Raw genomic sequence first — 18,482 nt, forward strand, 5'->3', positions numbered from 1 at the left:
ACTCATGAACTTCATCCTCGCTTTGTGACCTGAATTGTCCAAAAATAACACACTTGCTACAGCTGGCATCTGTCATGCTAAGAAAATGAGGAAGAGTGTCTGCAGTCGGCCTTGCAACCGCTCGGAGGGCAGCAAGGGCTGCCATACATGCCCGGTGAAGGAAAGGCTGCACCCTGTGCGTCACACACACTGCCAGAGGTGCTGCGTTGCAGCAATACAAGCCAGGACACAGCTGCACGCAGTTCGTCTCCTGCAGGAAGGCAGGAACCTACTCAGTGGCGCATGCAGTGCCCACGTTGGTCTCCTCGGCAGTTTTTTGGCATACCATGACAGCACTTCCACCACAGCATAAGGAGAAACAGGGACAGCTGCCGCAACCACCAGGGAGTTGGTGGCACAACTGCACGTTTGCACCTGTTGGGTCACAGGGCCATCTTCAGAGCACCAGGGTGATTCAGCAGCATCTTGGGAACTACACACACAGCAAAGTGCACTGGGAATGCTGCTTTGGGGAAGCCCAGTGACATGGCATAACCCAGGCCCTTTGGCAACACGGTGCAGCACCCTCGGAGAGCTGCTCCAGGAGGCTGCATAACACGGCATAACCTCTGGCCCCATGCAAAGCCAGAGGTGGCTTGAGGAGGGCTGCTGTAGAGCTGATTTCAGGTGGCTGGCAGTAGGGCAGACACTGCACGATCTGGCGCTCTCAAGTGGCTGTTTTCAGGAGGTCAGTGCAGGGTAGCACCTCAGACCAGTCCCAAGGCAGTGGGCACTCTGGCAGCGCCGCTATCGGGAGGCAGGGGACATGGAAGTACCTTCTCACCGGCACCAAGATGGTGCGCTGCCCTCCAAGGGCTGCTCCCAGGAGGCAGCGGATACAGTAGCACCTCGGCGCTAGCGCCAAGCCGGTGCCGTGCTCACGAAGGGACGATTCCAGCGGCCGGGGGCAGCGCAGCCCCTCAAGGCGGGCAGAGACGCGGCACCACCTCTGCGGGCCTCTGCGCGCACAACATGGCGGCTCGGGCTGCCGCGGCGCCTCCGAGCGCCGCTCTCGGGCCGGGGGGCACAGCGGTACCTCCGACTCTGCGCGAACACGACGCGGAGGGCGAATTCCAGGCGACCAAGGACAAAGCGGCGCCCTGAAGCCCGCGCGGAGGCGGCCCTGCGCCTCAGCGACCGCCACCAGACGAAACCGGACCGGACCAGACTGGACCAGACCGGAGCCGGCCGGATCAGGGCGGCGCTGCCCACGCCTCGCGCCGCTGCCCTGCGCGTGCCGGTGGGGCGGGGCGCCCTGTGGGGGCGGGGCCTGCAGCCCGACATGGGCGGGGCCCCGCCCCCGGGGGCGTGGTCAGCAGCGCGGGGGCGGGGCTTGCCGCGGCCCCCACGCGCGCACGCTGAGGCGCCCCTTCCGTGCTGGCGGAAGAGGCGGGGCGCGACGTAGCGCGCATGCGTCGCACTCTACGGGAGCCCGGAGGGCTGCGTTTATAGGGGCCGCGGTGGCGGCGGCTTTCGCCTATAGAGGGAAAAGGCGGGGGCGGGCGCGGGGGTCGCCGGCCTGAGGGAGGCGACATGACGGCGCCGTGAGGAGCTGGGTGAGGCCTCGCGTCCGCGGCGGGGCCGGCGCCGTGAGGCGGGCCCGGCTGGGAGAGGAGGCCGAGGCCGTGGTCGGGGGGCTTGGGGCCCGGCTGTGGAGGGCAGGGGAGGCTGTGGGGCCGCTGTGGGCGGGTTGGCGCCCAGGGAGGGGACGGGGCAGCGGGGACGCTGGGCCGGGGAGCAGCCCCTGCGGGCAGGTGTGGGCACAGCGAGGCCCGTGGAGCAGCGAGGCCAGGGGAGGAACGGGCTGCGGGGTGGCGGGGCCTGCCCGCGGCCTTGCCCTGGCCCCACATCCCGCAGGCCGCGTGCGAGGCCCCCGGGCCTGCAGGCCGCTCGTGGCAGCTCCGTGTCCCCCTTGCTCGCAGGGCGCCCGGCGCCAGCTGGATGCCCACGTGCGCCAGGGCCCTCACACAGGCAGCCCAGGCACTCTGCAGGGGCTCCGCTCTCCGCCGCCCGCGCCCACCGACCTCCTTATCGTCTTCCTCCTCCTGCTGCGTCGGCCTGCCTGGATTCAGCCCCTGCCTCTGGACGCGGCTGCTGGTGAGGACCGCGTCGCTGCGGTGCGTGGGTGCCAGCGGTGCGTGTTTGCCCCCGCCGTTGGCCGCCCGGCCTCGCCAGGCCTGCTCGGCCGCCGAGGCCATGGCGGAGCAGAGGTACTGCGTGGACTACGCCAAGCGCGGCACGGCCGGCTGCAAGAAGTGCAAGGAGAAGATCGTGAAGGGCATGGTGCGCATTGGGAAGATCGTTCCCAACCCTTTCACGGAGTCTGGCGGCGACATGAAGGAGTGGTACCATGTGAAGTGCATGTTTGAGAAGCTAGAGAAGGCGCGGGCTACCACCAAGAAAATTGAAGACATCACAGACTTGGAAGGGTGGGAAGAGCTACAAGATGATGAGAAAGAATTAATCAACCGTCACATTTCGGGTGAGACACAAGGAGGGAACTGGGCCACTTATTTTTTCTGGGCCACAAGGTACAACATGGATAGCCATGCATTTCCTGTGAAATTCTTACTGATGACTTGATTAAAAAGGTGGGCGGAGATCAAATCTCTGTCTCTGCCTTCTAGTAAAGAACGAGTTACTTAATTCATTTCTTGCAATGGTCCATGGAGGAGGTCTAGGTGATTTAAGTTATATATAGATTTGTAAAGTTGGATAAATCCCACCAAGAAGCTCAGCTCTTTTCCATACTCTTTCCTTCTTTCCCATTATGTATTCTTTTAATTTGCCATTTTAAAAATGTTCCTTTATTTTTCCCTCAATCTCCAGTGCCTGTTGCAAAATATCTTATATGTTGGAGGATGTTGCAAATCGTCTCTCACCTTGCTGTTTTACAGAAGCCAATTCCAAGGCTGCAAGTACACCGAAGAAAAAAGCAACAGTGCAAGCTAAGATCTCTGCTACTGGACAAATAACCAGTCCCAAGAAAGATCTGTTAAGTATGGTCAATCCATCGCCAAAGAAGTTCTCTGGCTTCACAGGTAGGGATTATTAAGCAGAGTCTAGGAAATTCTTTACTTTGTTTCTAGTATTAGCGCAGAGGTGTTTTAATTTGGCTCAGAGTTGTAGAGGTTTTTCTTTAATCTAAAACGTGGTTTCATTTTAACTGACATACTTTTAAAAATATATATATATAAGTGTTCATGGAAGGGATTTCTTTTTTACAGCGATTATATCACAAATTCTGGTGTAGCACACATCACAATTCAGTTCTGAAGTTTTGCCAGCATGCTGGGATTGTTCTTTCCACCTTGCCAAATGGAGATGTCCTTGTTTTCAAAGCCTGTACAGTTTCATCCTTGTTTAAAAGCTACCTGCTGTGTCTTTCGTGCAGCTAAGCCAAAGAATTTAGAAGATACCTCTGCAAACTCTTCCCACAAGTTTAGCTTGTCTGCAAAAAAATGTGATCCGAAACACAAAGACTGTTTGCTGCGAGAGTTCAGGAAACTCTGTGCCATGGTTGCAGACAAGCCCAGCTATAATGTGAAAACACAGATCATCCAGGACTTCCTGCAGAAGGGCACTGGAGGAGGTATGAGTGGTGCCATTTTTCTGTATGTAAAAACTCTCTCAAAATCAACATCAAAGCTTCATTTTCAAAAACAGGGTAAATTAAAGGGTGAAATGAAGGGTGAAAATCTGATTGCAATGTAGTCTGAGTTGTGTGCTATAAGGATTCCTGAACTGATGGAGACAGTGTGTACAAAGTGAATTGTTGCCTAATTAGCCAATTAAGGTAAAAATGTCTGAGGCCAGGACCATGGAGAATGTAGGTGCTGACAAGCTTAGTGCTGAGATCAGATTTGGAGGGCAAGTGTGGATGTTTCCCTAGAGAAATGTTATTTCATGTAAAATAGAACAACATGATGGAACACGGAAGCCCCAGCTTTGTTTTTTTGTTTGTTTGTTTTTCCCCAGGAGTCCTGCTAATGAGCACAAACATCTATAGCCTGTAGAGGAAAATAAATTGTGACAGTTTCTAACGGTGTGTGCTTTTTTTCCAGATGGTTTTCATGGTGATGTATACCTGACCATTAAACTGCTGTTACCAGGTGTCATTAAAATTGTTTACAACTTGAATGATAAGCAGATTGTAAAGCTGTTTAGTAGGATTTTTAACTGCAGCCAAGAGGAAATGGTCCGGGACTTGGAACAGGTGAGTGGAGGTAGCAGTTCTCTCAATTTTTGATGTTCAGTCTCTTCATATGAAAATTGTACATTCCCTCTGCACCCCCCCGCGTTTGAAAGATTATAAGGTTGGTTTTTAGAATGGGAGCTGGTAAATTTTGCTTTTCGGCAGCTCTCGTAGAGTTTTTTGCCATCTGGAACCTTTAGAAAATGATGTCTAAATAGAAAGCAACATGTGAATCACCTGCAAAACTTTGGAAAACAAGATTAAAAATGTCAAAATGCATAGATCAGGCATACAAGGATTCTGATTTTTAGGAAAGTTGGGTTGCATCTGCTTTGTCTCTACTGCTCTAGCTAATGTTATCCATATTTAACTGATTTATATTACCTTTTTGTGGCAAGACTTATGAAAAATTATAATTCAATTAACAGATCTGTTCCTTTGAGCTTAAGTTGACTCTAACAGTTAAGCTAGACTCATATGATTGCAAGTGTTCACGTGTGTGTTTAATTCCTTGTTGGTAATCAACTCTCCCCATTTCTAATTTATTGAAAGATGGAGAAAGTGGGTTAATTAGCTAATGAAACTAATTGCATCACTTTTGTTGATTGCTTTGGTATGTACAGCCTTCTGTGTGACATCAGTAGACTGTTAGTGATTCTTGGACTTTATAAGAACTGGATTCATCCCACAGCAGTGAGAGCCATTGAGATGATACTGCTACTCTTGCAGAGCTTTTGCAAATGAAACAGCTGAAAAGTACCCTGTGTCATGGCAGCTTTTTCCTAATGTTTGGCAGTGATTTGTTGATGGAGCCTCAGATCAGGCACCTCTACTTTCTCCTACCTACTGGAAACTGCCTGCTGAGTCTCCGTTGCTGTGATCCATGCCCTCATGTTTTCTTTTGGAAACAGGGAGATGTTTCCGAGACCATACGCCTCTTCTTCGAACAAAGCAAGTCCTGCCCTCCAGCTGCCAAAAGTCTCCTGACCATCCAAGAGGTAGATGAGTTCCTAATCCAGCTGTCAAAGCTTACAAAGGAGGATGACCAGCAAAGTGTGCTGCAAGATATCGCCCGCAGGTAAATGATCACTGTTTGGAGGTGCACCCTAAAACTCTAGGAGTGACAAGCTGGACTAGGTAAAAAACAGCAACATAAGCCAAGAGACTGACCTTGACACATGTAGGCAGCCAACAGTGGCTTGATGAAGGCTTTTTGACTGCTGAACAGTATGGAGAACACGTGTGGCTCCTGTCCATGTCAGAAGAGTTTTGTTCTTGTCTGTTAAGACATTGTTTAATTGGTACTAAACAAAACTGCTGAAATGGTACATGGCTGTTAATTACGTTAGTGTTCCTACCTGTACTGGGAAAATCCTTTGTGCCATTTAGACATAGTGGTTTGTCTCAGATTGTGCTGATCTGAGGCCAAGGATGTTACTATAATTTATTCTTCGTGGATTAATAACCAAATTTAGCAATGTACCTCAGTACAGAGGCAGAATTATTACTGGCATTTCAAATGTAAAGAAGCCAAAAGCCTTTTGGATATTCTCTTGTACCTCTGAGATGTCACTAGTAGCACATCTGAATTTAACCTCTACTGAAGGGGAGGACCTGTTATTCCTGTTGTTATAGAGACCTGGAACAGTTTCCTTTTTCAACTGGGAAATATTCACGTAAGTGTCTGTCTGTAAATCCTCTCACACCTCAGGTGTACAGGCAACGACCTGAAATGCATCATCAGGCTAATCAAGCATGACTTGAAAATGAATGCGGGTGCAAAGCATGTGTAAGTCCCACCTTTTATTGTGAGACAGAAATGGGCATTAGCCCATTATCCACGTGCAGCACAACTGAGATTGATAGATATTTTTCCCTTCTCTCCTCAATTTGTTTAAAGGTTGGATGCTCTGGATCCAAACGCCTATGAAGCCTTCAAAGCTTCACGCAACCTCCAGGATGTGGTAGAGCGAGTCCTGAAGAACCATCAGGAGGCTGAGAAGATGCCAGGTCTGAGGAGAACCCTCAGTGTGCAGGCCTCTCTGATGACTCCTGTGCAGCCCATGCTGGTAACGTTGGACATCTCTGGATAATGACAATAACACTGGATAGTAACAGTAGTAACACTGGAAGAGATGGAATTCTCATATTCGCTACTTTACAAATCAGAAGATACATAAGTGATACATACAGTATGAGCTAATAGATTGTGCAGTAACATTTTTTAATGTATAATGCCATGTTATAAAGTGCTTTCTACCAAGAGACAAGTATTGGGCATACTGCGAACTTGCTGCTTTAATGATACTGCACAAACTAAAATGTCATCTTGCTTTCAGTCCAGAATTGACTTTTTTTTTTTTTTCTCTCCTGCAAGCTCTTATGGCAGAAGGGTTCCTTTCTGTGGAAATTGTTTAAGACATTTGTTGAATTAGAGATTCAAATAGGCTGTCTTTGAACAAATCCAAGTTAATATTTACTTCTCATCTAAGTGCACTCCTCGAAAAGGCAGAATATTTACACAGTGCTCTTTCTTTGGAAGAGATAAACAGTGAAAAGCTAAAATTATTTGGGCAGGCTCAGATGATCTACATAAATGGCTGAACTAAGAAAAGAAAAACCTGCACTAGATATCAGAGATCTTGCACAGAAAGATTCAAAAGGGAATTTGCAGTTCATTTCTGAAGTTAAATAGTAGTTCTGTTTTTAAATATATCAAACAAATCTTTTATGGAACTTTTCTCTCTACTTTTCTAAGGCTGAAGCCTGCAAGTCTATTGAGTATGCAATGAAGAAGTGTCCAAATGGGATGTATGCGGAGATCAAATATGATGGGGAGCGGGTACAGGTGCATAAAAATGGAGATCATTTCAGCTACTTCAGCCGAAGCCTCAAACCTGTCCTCCCTCACAAAGTAAGCCCATTTAAATTCTCTTCTACTGTGCCAGCTGTTGCCTTCCTTTTCTGTAAACATGATTGAATTTCACATCACTTTCTGTAGGCAGCAGGATACCTTCTGTTTTAGGCTTTTTGCCTGACTTGTGCAGATACTCAAATTAATCTGGAAAAGCAACATTTAATGAACCTTAATCAATTAGTTTTGGCAGCCTTAAAGGGGCTTGTAACTACAGTTAACCTATCTGCTTTTCAGACCTCTTTATGCACTGCACTCGAGTTGGGTCATCTTTCTATTGCTAGTCAATGCTAACAGTCTGCCATACAAGAAAATAAAGGCAGTGCAGATACAGAAACCATCAGCACTGGAGTGAGTCTGTCCCTTCAGCCAAGAGGCATTTTGTGTTTGATGCTATTCTGTTTTTTTTCTTTCTTTTTTTTTTTTTTTCCTCCAAGGTAGCCCATTTTAAGGATTTCATCCCCCAAGCTTTTCCTGGCGGGCAGAGTATGATCTTGGATTCAGAAGTTCTTCTGATTGATAACAAAACTGGCAAGCCGCTTCCTTTCGGGACTCTTGGTGTGCACAAGGTAAAAAAGGGTCCTTTGTGGTGGTTGGAGTTAAATCACAGGATAAAATAAGTTGTCTAGTCCCTGAGAAGGCTGATAAAAATGAAAAAGCTGATAAAACAGCTTTGATATTGACCTGCTCATTAGCAGGAAAAAAACAGATGAAAATAAATATTAAAGAAGAAAATGGAAGATGTAGCTTGTAGTGGTATCTGGCAGACAAGCAGCTGAGAATGGTATGGATACGAATTTAGTCCATACAAGTGTTATGTAATGCTTGTGTCTAGATCAAATGGTGGTGAGAATGGGGACGATAAATTGAAAGTTAAATTGCAAGTGCTTTAACTTAAAGGAGCCATTAATCCAAAGTCTCTGGAATGCTTGCTGGCTTCTTGCTGCAGCAGCAGTGACAGATTTTAGGTTGCCTAAAGTCATTAATATTTGTAGTGTTATTACCCTGCTACTAGGAAATTAACATGTTTTATTTTCTTAGGTTGTGCTTTGACACACATGGTCTAAATTTTAATTCTCAGAATACTTAGGCCTTTTAGGAGCCTACGCTTATTAGCACTAGCAGATTATGGGGAGAAAACAGATCCTTTTGTTACTCTTATTTCTTTTCTTTTTTGATTCCTCAATTTTGCTGCTTGCTTCTGCTGCAGATATTTTTATTGGATATTGTTTTACAGAAAGCTGCTTTCCAAGATGCCAATGTTTGCCTGTTTGTGTTTGATTGCATCTATTTCAATGATGTCAGCCTGATGGACAGGTATGTGTCTTGCATAGTGTGACAACAATCTGACAGATTTCACAGCAGGAACTTGCTGGAATACACTGCCACTGCAAAAGGAACAGTTCATGTGGACAGTTATTGCTTGCCATTTTATCCCTTTAAAATTAAGACAGTATGGGAGAGTGGTTGTAGCAATAAAGCTGTAAATGGGAGCATCCCTATCTGGAGCCCCTCCTTGTGCTGCAGTTTCAAAATAGCAGGAGCAACTGCATTCAGCTGAAGTCAGCATGGTTCAGTATATAGCTCGTCCTGTGCCTGTGAAACAAAATACATGCTTAATGTAAAATCTCTGGTTTATAACTTCCTACAGAACTGATAAAGAATTAATAGTCCTTTCTGGAACTCTGATTTATCTGTAGGAGAAATCATTTAGTTGTTTAAATAGCTTTTTTTCTGATGTTCCCCCAGCCAGTGCTTCATGGTGGAACTGGCTGTGTGTCCGTAATTTCCTGTACTCTGCTCTAGGCCCCTGTGTGAGCGTCGCAAGTTTCTCCACGATAACATGGTTGAAATCCCCAACCGGATCCTCTTCTCAGAGATGAAGCATGTCACAGTGAGTTAAATAAAATAGCACACATGGCAATACCCGGGGTTATATGGAAAAGACTGAAGTAAGATTGAAGTGAGCTAGACTGCTCCCAGTGCACAAACTGGCAGCTTTGCAGTCCTGCCTTTTTTGTCCTTTTTTTTTGGCTGTCTCCTGATCACTAAAAACTGCTTTTAGACAGCAGCATGCTCAGTTTTTGCTTTGAATTTTAATGTGCAAACCCTATCTCCTGTGTTTTTCCCCATTACTTCTATTTTCTGGAGTACCTTGATTTTGTTGGAGAACATTTGGATTTTGGGGGTAGATAAATTGTTTTCAGATAAAGAAAAAAGCATAGAGCCCAAAGCATTTGGACAGAGAAGCAAGCAAATACAAACAACAGTATGGCTATCTCACAGATGAGATTCTTTTGTTTGTAAGTTGTGGTGTGTGTATGTGTGTGTTCTTTAGTAACCAGCCGTTTCCTTTCTGTGCCTTACTGCTCCAAATGGAAAACCCCAAGAGCACAGCCCCTTTCATATGCTTAAGCTTACCATAATCCTTTTCTTTTCCAGAAAGCTTCAGATCTGGCAGATATGATTACCCGAGTTATCCGTGAGGGACTGGAAGGACTGGTGTTGAAAGACACAAAGGCAGGTTCCCGTTCACTCTTGCCTGTGTGTGCTGGGTATGAGGGGGGCAACAAAAGACTGCTCTGTGTTTAATACTGAACTATTCAATCCATTCTGAGTTTGAATTAAGCTCTTATCTACTTAAACAGCTTTTGAGCAATGCCTGGAAGTGGGGAGGAGGAGGATATGCAATAGTTTTCCTTGAACCCCAATTGCTGTCACTTCTTGTCCAGATGTTGGTATTATTTCCTTCCTGTCTTGCCTGTTTTCTCTGGTCTGGACTCCGGCTCATCTGAATCTTCGGGTGTCCCTGCAATGTTTTGTACAAACAGGGCTATTTGGGTGTGCCTGCAGTGATGTGGTCCAGCAGGCAGGTCGCTGAGGTGGGAACCAGGGCTGCATTTAGTCACAGCTCTGGTTTTCAGGAAGTGTCTTGTGGATGAAACAGGGGAGGCCAAACATCCTTGAGGTAGCTCTGTCCTCTTGTAGATGCTGGCATCCACACCAAGTTGCTCCTCACAGATCTGAGCACAGCTGTGCTCGTGTACTGCAAAGCTGGATAAAAACAAGCACCTCTGGGGGAAATGGCTGTCCACCAACTATTCCCTTGTGACTGGGGTTTCTTGCTTGGTTTTGCATAGGGTAACTATGAGCCAGGAAAACGGCACTGGCTGAAGGTGAAAAAGGACTACCTCAATGAAGGTGCAATGGCCGACACAGCAGACCTGGTGGTGCTGGGAGCTTTTTATGGACAAGGCAGTAAAGGTGAGTGTTTGGATTTAGCTTAAGTTAGAGATGTGTCAGTTCTTCAGAAAAATCTCAAGTTTTTTTCTGTTCCAGAACTCCTGTAGCATTTGCTGTCCTACCAGAATGAGACTGGCTCTAACAGTGACTGTCTGCTACATGCTAGGCTACAGCAAGCTGCTCGAGTTTACTGTAGGTCAGTTGGCACAGCAAAGCATTAGGTCTTGGGTTGGTCTCTTACCCCGTGTAGATGCTGTTTGTTCAGCTTTGCATATGGGACAGGATGCTGTGAAGCCATCACAAGCCTGAGGGCCTTTGACTTCCAAAGACAGAAAATGGTTTTAGCGGATTACTGTGATTTTTGAGAAGCTGTGCCTTGTCCTGTGGAAGATGCCGAGCACCCTGCCTCCCTCTCTTCCAGGTGGGATGATGTCCATCTTCCTCATGGGTTGCTACGATCCCAAGAGTGAGAAGTGGTGCACCGTGACCAAGTGTGCTGGTGGCCATGATGACGCCACCTTGGCTCGCCTGCAAACGGAGCTGGATATGGTGAAGATCAGCAAGGTGAGATGGGCTGGGGCATGAGGCAGCTCAAAGGAACGCTTAGCAAAGGGCTCAAAACTGCTGTGAAGAACCTTCCTCCATTAGACAGATGTCCTCTGTGACAGAACCGAGCTCAAGGTGCAGCCAGCTTCTGAAGCTGAGGCACCGCCTGAGATTTGTTTCACACTGAGTGGGAAGGCAGGTACCATCAGGTTCCTGCGTAGACAAAGTTGCACTGGAAAAGAGCAAATACCAGCAGTTTGGCATGTTGCAAGTGAAGGCCAGTCACTAGATGGGGCTGTGGGTGAGAAATCCTCAAGTAGATCTCTTGTCTTGTAGCTAGATGACCTGAAACTTTGTGATATTCTATGAATTACTTGTTTAGATGAGAAATTGTATTTAATTTCTACAGATCAGTGCACCTTCACTGTAAATTAAATCAAGCTCCATCAATACAAAGCGGATTATATACCCATGTATTAATCTACTACTAGGATAATATTTCAGCAATAACTTCCCTAGGAATAGGTTCATATATGGTCAGAAGTGTTATAACTTGTGGTTTTGTTCTTAATTATTAGGATCCTAGTAAAATTCCAAGCTGGCTAAAAATTAATAAAATCTACTACCCTGACTTCATTGTTCCAGATCCAAAGGTAAGCGTTTTCACAAAATGACTAGAATTTGCCATTTTCATGTCACTGATAATAGCAATCTACCACTCTTTTTGTAAGGATACAATTTGTCTGTGCTATGAGTTTAGTCTTCATGTTTGGAACAGGTAATTGGGCACAGACTTCTACTTCTGCACATGCATTTTGAGGCTAAAAACTTCATAAAAAAGAAAAAAAGATCATACCTGCAGCACTCCTGGGAAACAGTCTTGTGCATTGTTTCTCTTCCAGAAGTTAATTGTTTTAAAATGTTAGCATGCAAAATTTGACATAGACAGCTGAAGTACAGTTGAAGCAAACAAAAGGTTATTGTTGGATTGCTGAGTGTTGCAGTATGTTTTGTGCTATGTATATCTGACAGTAAAAATGTTACTTAGAAAATGACAATATGGGGTAAGTAGCTGGGGATCTCCGACTTGCTGAAACAAGGGGAGTGTTTCTAAGGCAGGCGATCAGAAGAGCAGTTTGTGTGTGTGGAACTCAGGTGTGCTGGGGTGTTTGTCGCAGAAGTAAAGGGACACACATGCACTAGGTTTGTTCATGAGAGAACGCAGGAACATGACATACGACTTCTTTCAATACCATGTTCAGAAAGCCCCAGTGTGGGAGATCACAGGGGCTGAATTCTCCAAAGCAGAAGCCCACACTGCAGATGGGATCTCTATTCGCTTCCCTCGCTGCACCCGCATTCGAGATGACAAGGACTGGAAGACAGCCACCAATCTCCCGCAGCTGAAGGTGATTTAATGTGTATATTAATGTTTTGAGAGTAAGTTCTGACAACAATCAATGTTTGAAAAGTCATGTTCTGGTAGCAGGTATGCAGGGAAGACACCTGCTGATAGTGTCTAGGGTGGCATGCTGCATCTTCCGCTTACTCCGGGCTCAGCTGCTTGCTGAACTGTTTGGATGGAATCTTGTTTTTTTTTTACTGAAGCATCTTGGGTCTTTTGAGTTGTTGTGCGTTTTCAGGGAAATCTTTGCTGGTAGCTACTTGTATCAGCTCTTTTAACAGCCTTCATGGTGAGGAATTTCCTTCCTGAAAGAGGTGACCTTTTATTCTCTAAATGTTTATGGTCGTTGTGTCTCCCATTAATTGCTGGGATTGGAGGAGGCATCTGGGAAATGACTAAGGGCAGTCTGGCCCAATTCCATGACACAGGGGCCAGGTGGCATTCTGCCAGGTCCCTGGGACTGCATCTACCCCACACAGCTTCTCTGCCTCCTTGACAGCTAGAAACCGGTTGGCTTGTTGCCATCCCCAGCAATAAGTCAGCTGTTGATGAGCTCTCTTCTCAGTTTAGTTACTGTTATTTGGGCTGCCTGCACACTGCCCCTGGGGATCCTGACAGAGATGTAAGAGCCTGTTATGCTATCGAAGCAAGGAGTGATTCAGCCCACCTACTGTCACGCAGTTGTTCTGTCTCCCTGTGCAGGCAGGGGAGAGAAAGGTAAATGCCCTCTGCAAGCAGACGGTTCTAGGAGTGAGCAATGGATATTGCCCATTTGTGTGTATAGGGAGCTAGGCTGCAAAGAGTTAGTCCAACTTGCTGTGTAGGAGATGGTGTAAATACAGCTTTGGTACCTCCCCATATAGGTTCCCTTAATATCAGATGGATGGTCGGACCGCTAAGAACTTAGAGAGGGTGACAGGAAAAAAAAAAAAAAAAAAGAAGACTACAAAAAGTGCAGGAATCAAAAACATTTGAGCAAATGCTTCAGAAAGAAACCAAAAGCACTGCGTGCATTTACAGCTCATGTCTAGCATCGGAGGTTTCATTGTGGCCAAAAGGTAATGCTTTGTTTCTGGGGGTAGGAGCTGTACCAGCTCTCCAAGGAAAAGGCTGATGTCAATGTTGTTGTTGGGGAGGAAGAGGAGTCCACAGCTGGCAGCAGTGGAGAGAATGAGGGAAGTTCCAGGTCTTCCACACCACACAAGACTATAAAAACTCCTCCAAGCAAGTTGCCCGCAAAGGCCAAGAAGCCGGAGGGTAAGATGGTGCTTCCCAGGGAAGGGGCCTCGGGTGGGTTTGGTGGCTTTGGGGCTGTCTGGCTTTGTGTCTTTGCCCTTTGTCAGATGCGTGAAGATCCCATGGAGCTTGTAGGTGTATGTCAAGGTCAGTGCATGGGGAAGGCTGCCTAGATCCTTGGTTTGGACTGTTACAGCACAGATTGAATAGCCACAGTTGTGAGGCACGCTGGAATTAAAAAAAAAAAAAATGATGGTAACTGCATTGCTGATGCTATTCAAGTTGGTATTTAGGTGACTCATTTAGGAAATAAATACTCCCTGAGGTTATGCTGCCTAGGACTGGTAACTGTGACACTGCTAAGCATAGTTAGTACCAAAATTACTTTGTAGGAACTTATTTCAGATTTTAGTTGTTCTTTTTCATCTTAATAGATGGAGGTCATTAACTGAATTTATAAGACTGCTCTGAGCAGCAAACCTGCTGCTGCCATTCCTGCAGATCACATGTCCTTCAGTTAGATGTTTTCGGCCATGAGCCAGTATTCAATTTTATCTGGATGAAATTCAGGCAGGTATTAAAGATGCTGGAGGGGATTTCCAGGTAGTAATGAGATGAGTTTGCCTCACCAGCACTTGTCATTGGGGAGTAACTTATGGCAGATCTTTAAGCAGTCTTGGGATGTAGAAAGCAAGAAGAAGTTGAAGAGGAATGCAGCCTCCTGGAGATCAGGGCAGGAAAAGGCCCAGGGCCCTTTGCCATAGAAAATGTTCAGCCTACTGGTTATCTTTTAATTCACCGATTACTCAAAAAAATGCAGGGGAAAAGCCTTTTTACACTCCTTTCTTCTCCCCCAACTTGAATACACAACCAGTGTCTCAAAGAGCTCAATGAGAAAACTTTCTTTTTGTAGGCATCAAAGCAGTCTTTGCATCCCCTCAGAAAGTGGAAGAGAAACGAGGGGAGAAGCGGAAATCATCGGAGGTGGAGGACAACGGAAACAAGGTACAGAGGGGCAGCAGGCACGTTGGGGTGGGAGGAGGCTGAGGCTGTTTCAGTCGTCTGTTCACCTTTGTCTTCCATGTGGAAAGTTTTGCCCATAGCTGCACCCTAAATTAAAGTGAAGTACAAAGGTGGAAACAGCAGCAACAAGCCCTGTTATAGAACAAGCAGATGTCTGCACCCTTCTTCCCTAGCTGCAGGTTTGACCGGGCCGTGTCTGCCATGCTAAAGGCCAGTGCTGCTCTACTGACCCCCCACCAGTGTCCTGCACTACAGGGGCCATGCACTGGCATCGCCACGTGGCTGCTCTTGCTCAGTGCTGCATACCAAAGAGACAGGAGCTGCGACAGGACAGAACTGTCCTTTCTAGCCCATTGTGGAGCAAATTCTAGGATGAAGAATCGAGCTGTAACTTGCTGAGAAGCCTGAAGCAGCTATTTTGATGTAAACAGCAATTCCCCTCCCAGGGCTGTTTGTTTTCCTGCTTTTACAAGCGTCGGCTTGTGAAGTCTCTAGGCACTAAGGGCATGTTTACTCACCCGCCCCAGCAGCACTGCTAAGGCAGTAATAACTCCCCTTAGCTAAGGAAGCACTAGGCAGCTGTAGCATGGGACTCGGAGAGGAACTCAATGGGAGTTGCTCTTGTGGATGATTTAATGGAAGTCCAAAGAGCAATTCACAGATATTAGGCAAGTGATTAAAATGATATCCCTGGGAACTGCGAATGGACCTGTTCGTGCCTCAAAGAACGTGCTGCAGTTTCCAAACTCTTTGGCTGACCTTTGTTTCATCCTTCTGTGCAGGCCCTGCTGGACATATTCACGGGTGTGAGGCTCTACCTGCCCCCCTCGGTGAAGGACTTCGACAGGATCCGCCGGTACTTCATCGCGTACGACGGGGACCTCGTGCAAGAGTTCGATGCAGCCTCCGCAACACACGTTATAGGGGACGTTGATGAGAATCCTGGTGCTAAGCGTGTGTCTCCCAACTGGGTCTGGGAATGCATCCGGAAACGGAAACTGGTAGCCCCATGCTAACAGTGTGGGGCTCCTCACTGCTCTCAAGACAGCTCTACTTCAGGAACTGCCTGAAGGAAACAGCAGGGAACTAGGTAGGTGGGGAAGAACGGGTGAGATTCCTCTGTGGGGATGCAGATAGAAATAAAATGCCCAAGTACCTCCAAGGTAGTTGTAAAGATCCATAGCAGCCATGTGGAATTTCTGTCACTGCTGACTCCATGTTTCTGCCCATAATGTAGACCAATGCACTGATGCAGGTGCTGGTTTCATCTCCTGGGTTTTTAAAAGTTTGGCTATTTTTATAATTAAAGAAATAAAACTGAAGCGTCTTCTCCTTTGCTGTCAAGACTTACTTTTCAAAGATTATTCTCACAGGTATTTGAAACAATATTAACTCTAGTGCTAAGATAATCTTCCTGTTCTGCTCTGACTTCACAGAGACCATCTAAGTTGTGCCCTTCATCTGTGCTTTTTTTCCCCCCTTGTCTTTAACCTTCCCTACAAATCCCCTAACAGTTTACATCTTCTGCATAGGTTTTATACTAAAACTAGGAAATCAAATAAGCTTCCATTAGAGTAGCTGCCAGAGTATTATCCAAGCATCCTCCTGCAGTGTTTGTTCTCTGGAATAAGTTACATATACCTTTTATTCCTTGAAAAATGAGTAGCAGAATTTGAGGAAAGAACTCTCTGATCTGAATCTCTTAGGACACTTAGGGTTGCTGCTGATCTGAAGCTAATTAAATCTATTCCAAGTACTTGAATACTAATAAAATAAAGCTGTATTTCTAAAACTTAATTATTTTCATATGAAGATGTGCTGTTGCTGAATAACGTCGATTGAGTCCCATGCACTCGGAGGCAGAGTCTCCGTGTGCATTACAAAAGTCAGAGTTCAGCAATTTACTGCGTCTCCGTAGTTTGAAGAGGAGCGAGTTGGCTGCTGCTTGGGGCAGCACACACGTGATCCTCACAAAGACTCTCCTGTTAAACATCAGGATGCTCTCTTTTTTTTTTTTTTTCTTCCCTCCTTCAACCTCTTCTGTACTTCCATTCCCCCCTATAAGGATATTTAAGTACCTGGTAGCCTGAGCCTTTTCTCTTTTTCTGGTTAAAGTTCAAAAGTACCTGTAACATCTTGGGCTTCTCTTAGCCTGTTGGCAATAGAGTCAGAAAACAAGGTTAACTAAATCACATTTCAACTTTATTACAAAATTATAAACCAAAATTTTGTACCAAAACTAGTAAGTACCAAGAAGACTTAATAGAGAATAACATGCCATTTCAAGTAAAATATCAACTTTTAAAATACTTAAACTATGTACAGTGTACATAAAGCACAAATATTTCCATTTACTTTATTAGTTCAGATCAGTATATACCTTTGGATTATAAATCAGTTTTCTCCAAATTTTTAATTTTACTTAAAAATAACTTAATTAGGTCCATAGTAGAGAATCCATTTTTGCCAGGAAAACAGTGTAGTCAGCAACAGGATCCCCCCAGGGAAAGCACAGCTGAGACTAACGATGGCTGCGTGCATCTCCTTGGAGTTTCAGACACTGATCTGCAACTCGTTTATCTGCTGTAGGAATAAACCTGCCCTCTACAAGTCAAAGTAGATCTGTCCACAGGGGAGTAATCTCCCTCCTGCAGCGCTGAAATTACTGAAAAGGATGACACTCACAGCGAGGCTACTCAGGAGGCTGCTCCAAGCTTTGCAAGTTTTTGCCTGTACCTCTTACAAGAGTCCTGTGAAGTAACTTAAGTATAAAGACATCATTTTGCATGTAGGCAGTTACTATTTTAACATGATGCACTGAATTGTATCAACGCTCTGCTCAGGGTGGAAGATGTTAAACTTTAAGTCGTACCTCAGAGAACAACCTGAATTGCAGAAAAGAGGTAAAACGCAGAAGTTCTAGTTCAATAAACCTCATCAGCTGTCCCTTCTTCATGGAGGTCACAGCACTGCAGTAGTGCTGAGGTTCTTTAACTTCTGAGTGACAGAGGTGTTCATCTCAAAGGGTGTTTTTACTTCCCACTCACAGAGTAGAGATCATCTACTTCATACCAGTTGCAGTTGTGCATTGAAGACTACAAAAGCTTAATTTGCTGTTAACCTACATTATATTTATTGGAAAAATAGATGGCTTTAGTGATCATTTCTGTAATTACACCTCCATTACTGCAAAAGCCAGAAGTGGACACTTCTGTTTAGGCTGTTCCTTTCCCAACACCACATGCAGATATTCAGTTTGACCACCAAGGCATCACCACCCCATAAAGGGGAAAGCTAGGCAAGAAAAACCTGCAGCAGAAGTTACTCAACTTCAGCAAGGACTTGAGATATATTTACAGGCCTGTGGTGGCTGAAAACTTAAGGCATCAGGATTCCAAAACGGAGCAGCGTGTTGCCAGCCAGATGGACTGCATGTGTGCAGGCCACCCAGGGAAAAGTATGTCAGTTCTAATGTGGCTCTTGCACATTAGCATGCTGCTCAGGGAGCAGCTGGACGAGTTCGTGATTGTCATATACCAAACCAGAGAGTCTCCTATCCACCCTCACGAGCATAAAATAAATTGTTTTTGATAAGCAGGCTTAGTATAACAAGACTGTAAAATTGAGCAAAGAGGATAAGAGGGAAGCTGATTAGTAAACAGAAGCCTCTGCAATGATGATCATTATCTTCCCTGAATCAATAAGCTGAGCAAGGAGTGAAAGTTTGGTCTCTGCTTTCCTTCAAGTCTTTAGCCTCGACTCTCCAATCTGAAAAATTACCTGCACTTAAATACAATTGTAGCAACAGAATTCTTAACTCTACGGCTCACTAAGCCCTCTAGCAGACTAGAGTCTTAGATTCACAGCTCTTCATCACCTGA

The 18,482-nt window shown here is 45.8% G+C and overlaps 1 protein-coding gene across 1 annotated transcript; it reads left to right on the forward strand.

Annotated features, from left to right (window-relative positions):
- Nucleotides 1-1,465: 1,465 nt before the first annotated feature.
- On the forward strand, nt 1,466-16,017 carry LIG3 (DNA ligase 3). The gene is made up of 20 exons (XM_088530062.1): nt 1,466-1,595; nt 1,962-2,521; nt 2,937-3,080; nt 3,434-3,631; nt 4,104-4,255; nt 5,146-5,312; nt 5,946-6,023; nt 6,135-6,303; nt 6,993-7,148; nt 7,586-7,717; nt 8,386-8,465; nt 8,955-9,042; nt 9,591-9,668; nt 10,289-10,412; nt 10,813-10,955; nt 11,516-11,590; nt 12,200-12,346; nt 13,425-13,599; nt 14,492-14,583; nt 15,384-16,017. Exons 2-20 carry the CDS (start codon nt 1,981-1,983, stop codon nt 15,615-15,617), a joined length of 2,973 nt encoding a protein of 990 aa, XP_088386188.1. The 5' UTR covers nt 1,466-1,595; nt 1,962-1,980; the 3' UTR covers nt 15,618-16,017.
- Nucleotides 16,018-18,482: the final 2,465 nt, after the last annotated feature.

The sequence above is a fragment of the Tinamus guttatus genome, unplaced genomic scaffold (genome assembly GCF_059628265.1).
Source record: "Tinamus guttatus ecotype Peru unplaced genomic scaffold, ASM5962826v1 Tinamus_guttatus_pri_ptg000356l, whole genome shotgun sequence".
NCBI classification, from domain to species: Eukaryota; Metazoa; Chordata; class Aves; order Tinamiformes; family Tinamidae; genus Tinamus; species Tinamus guttatus.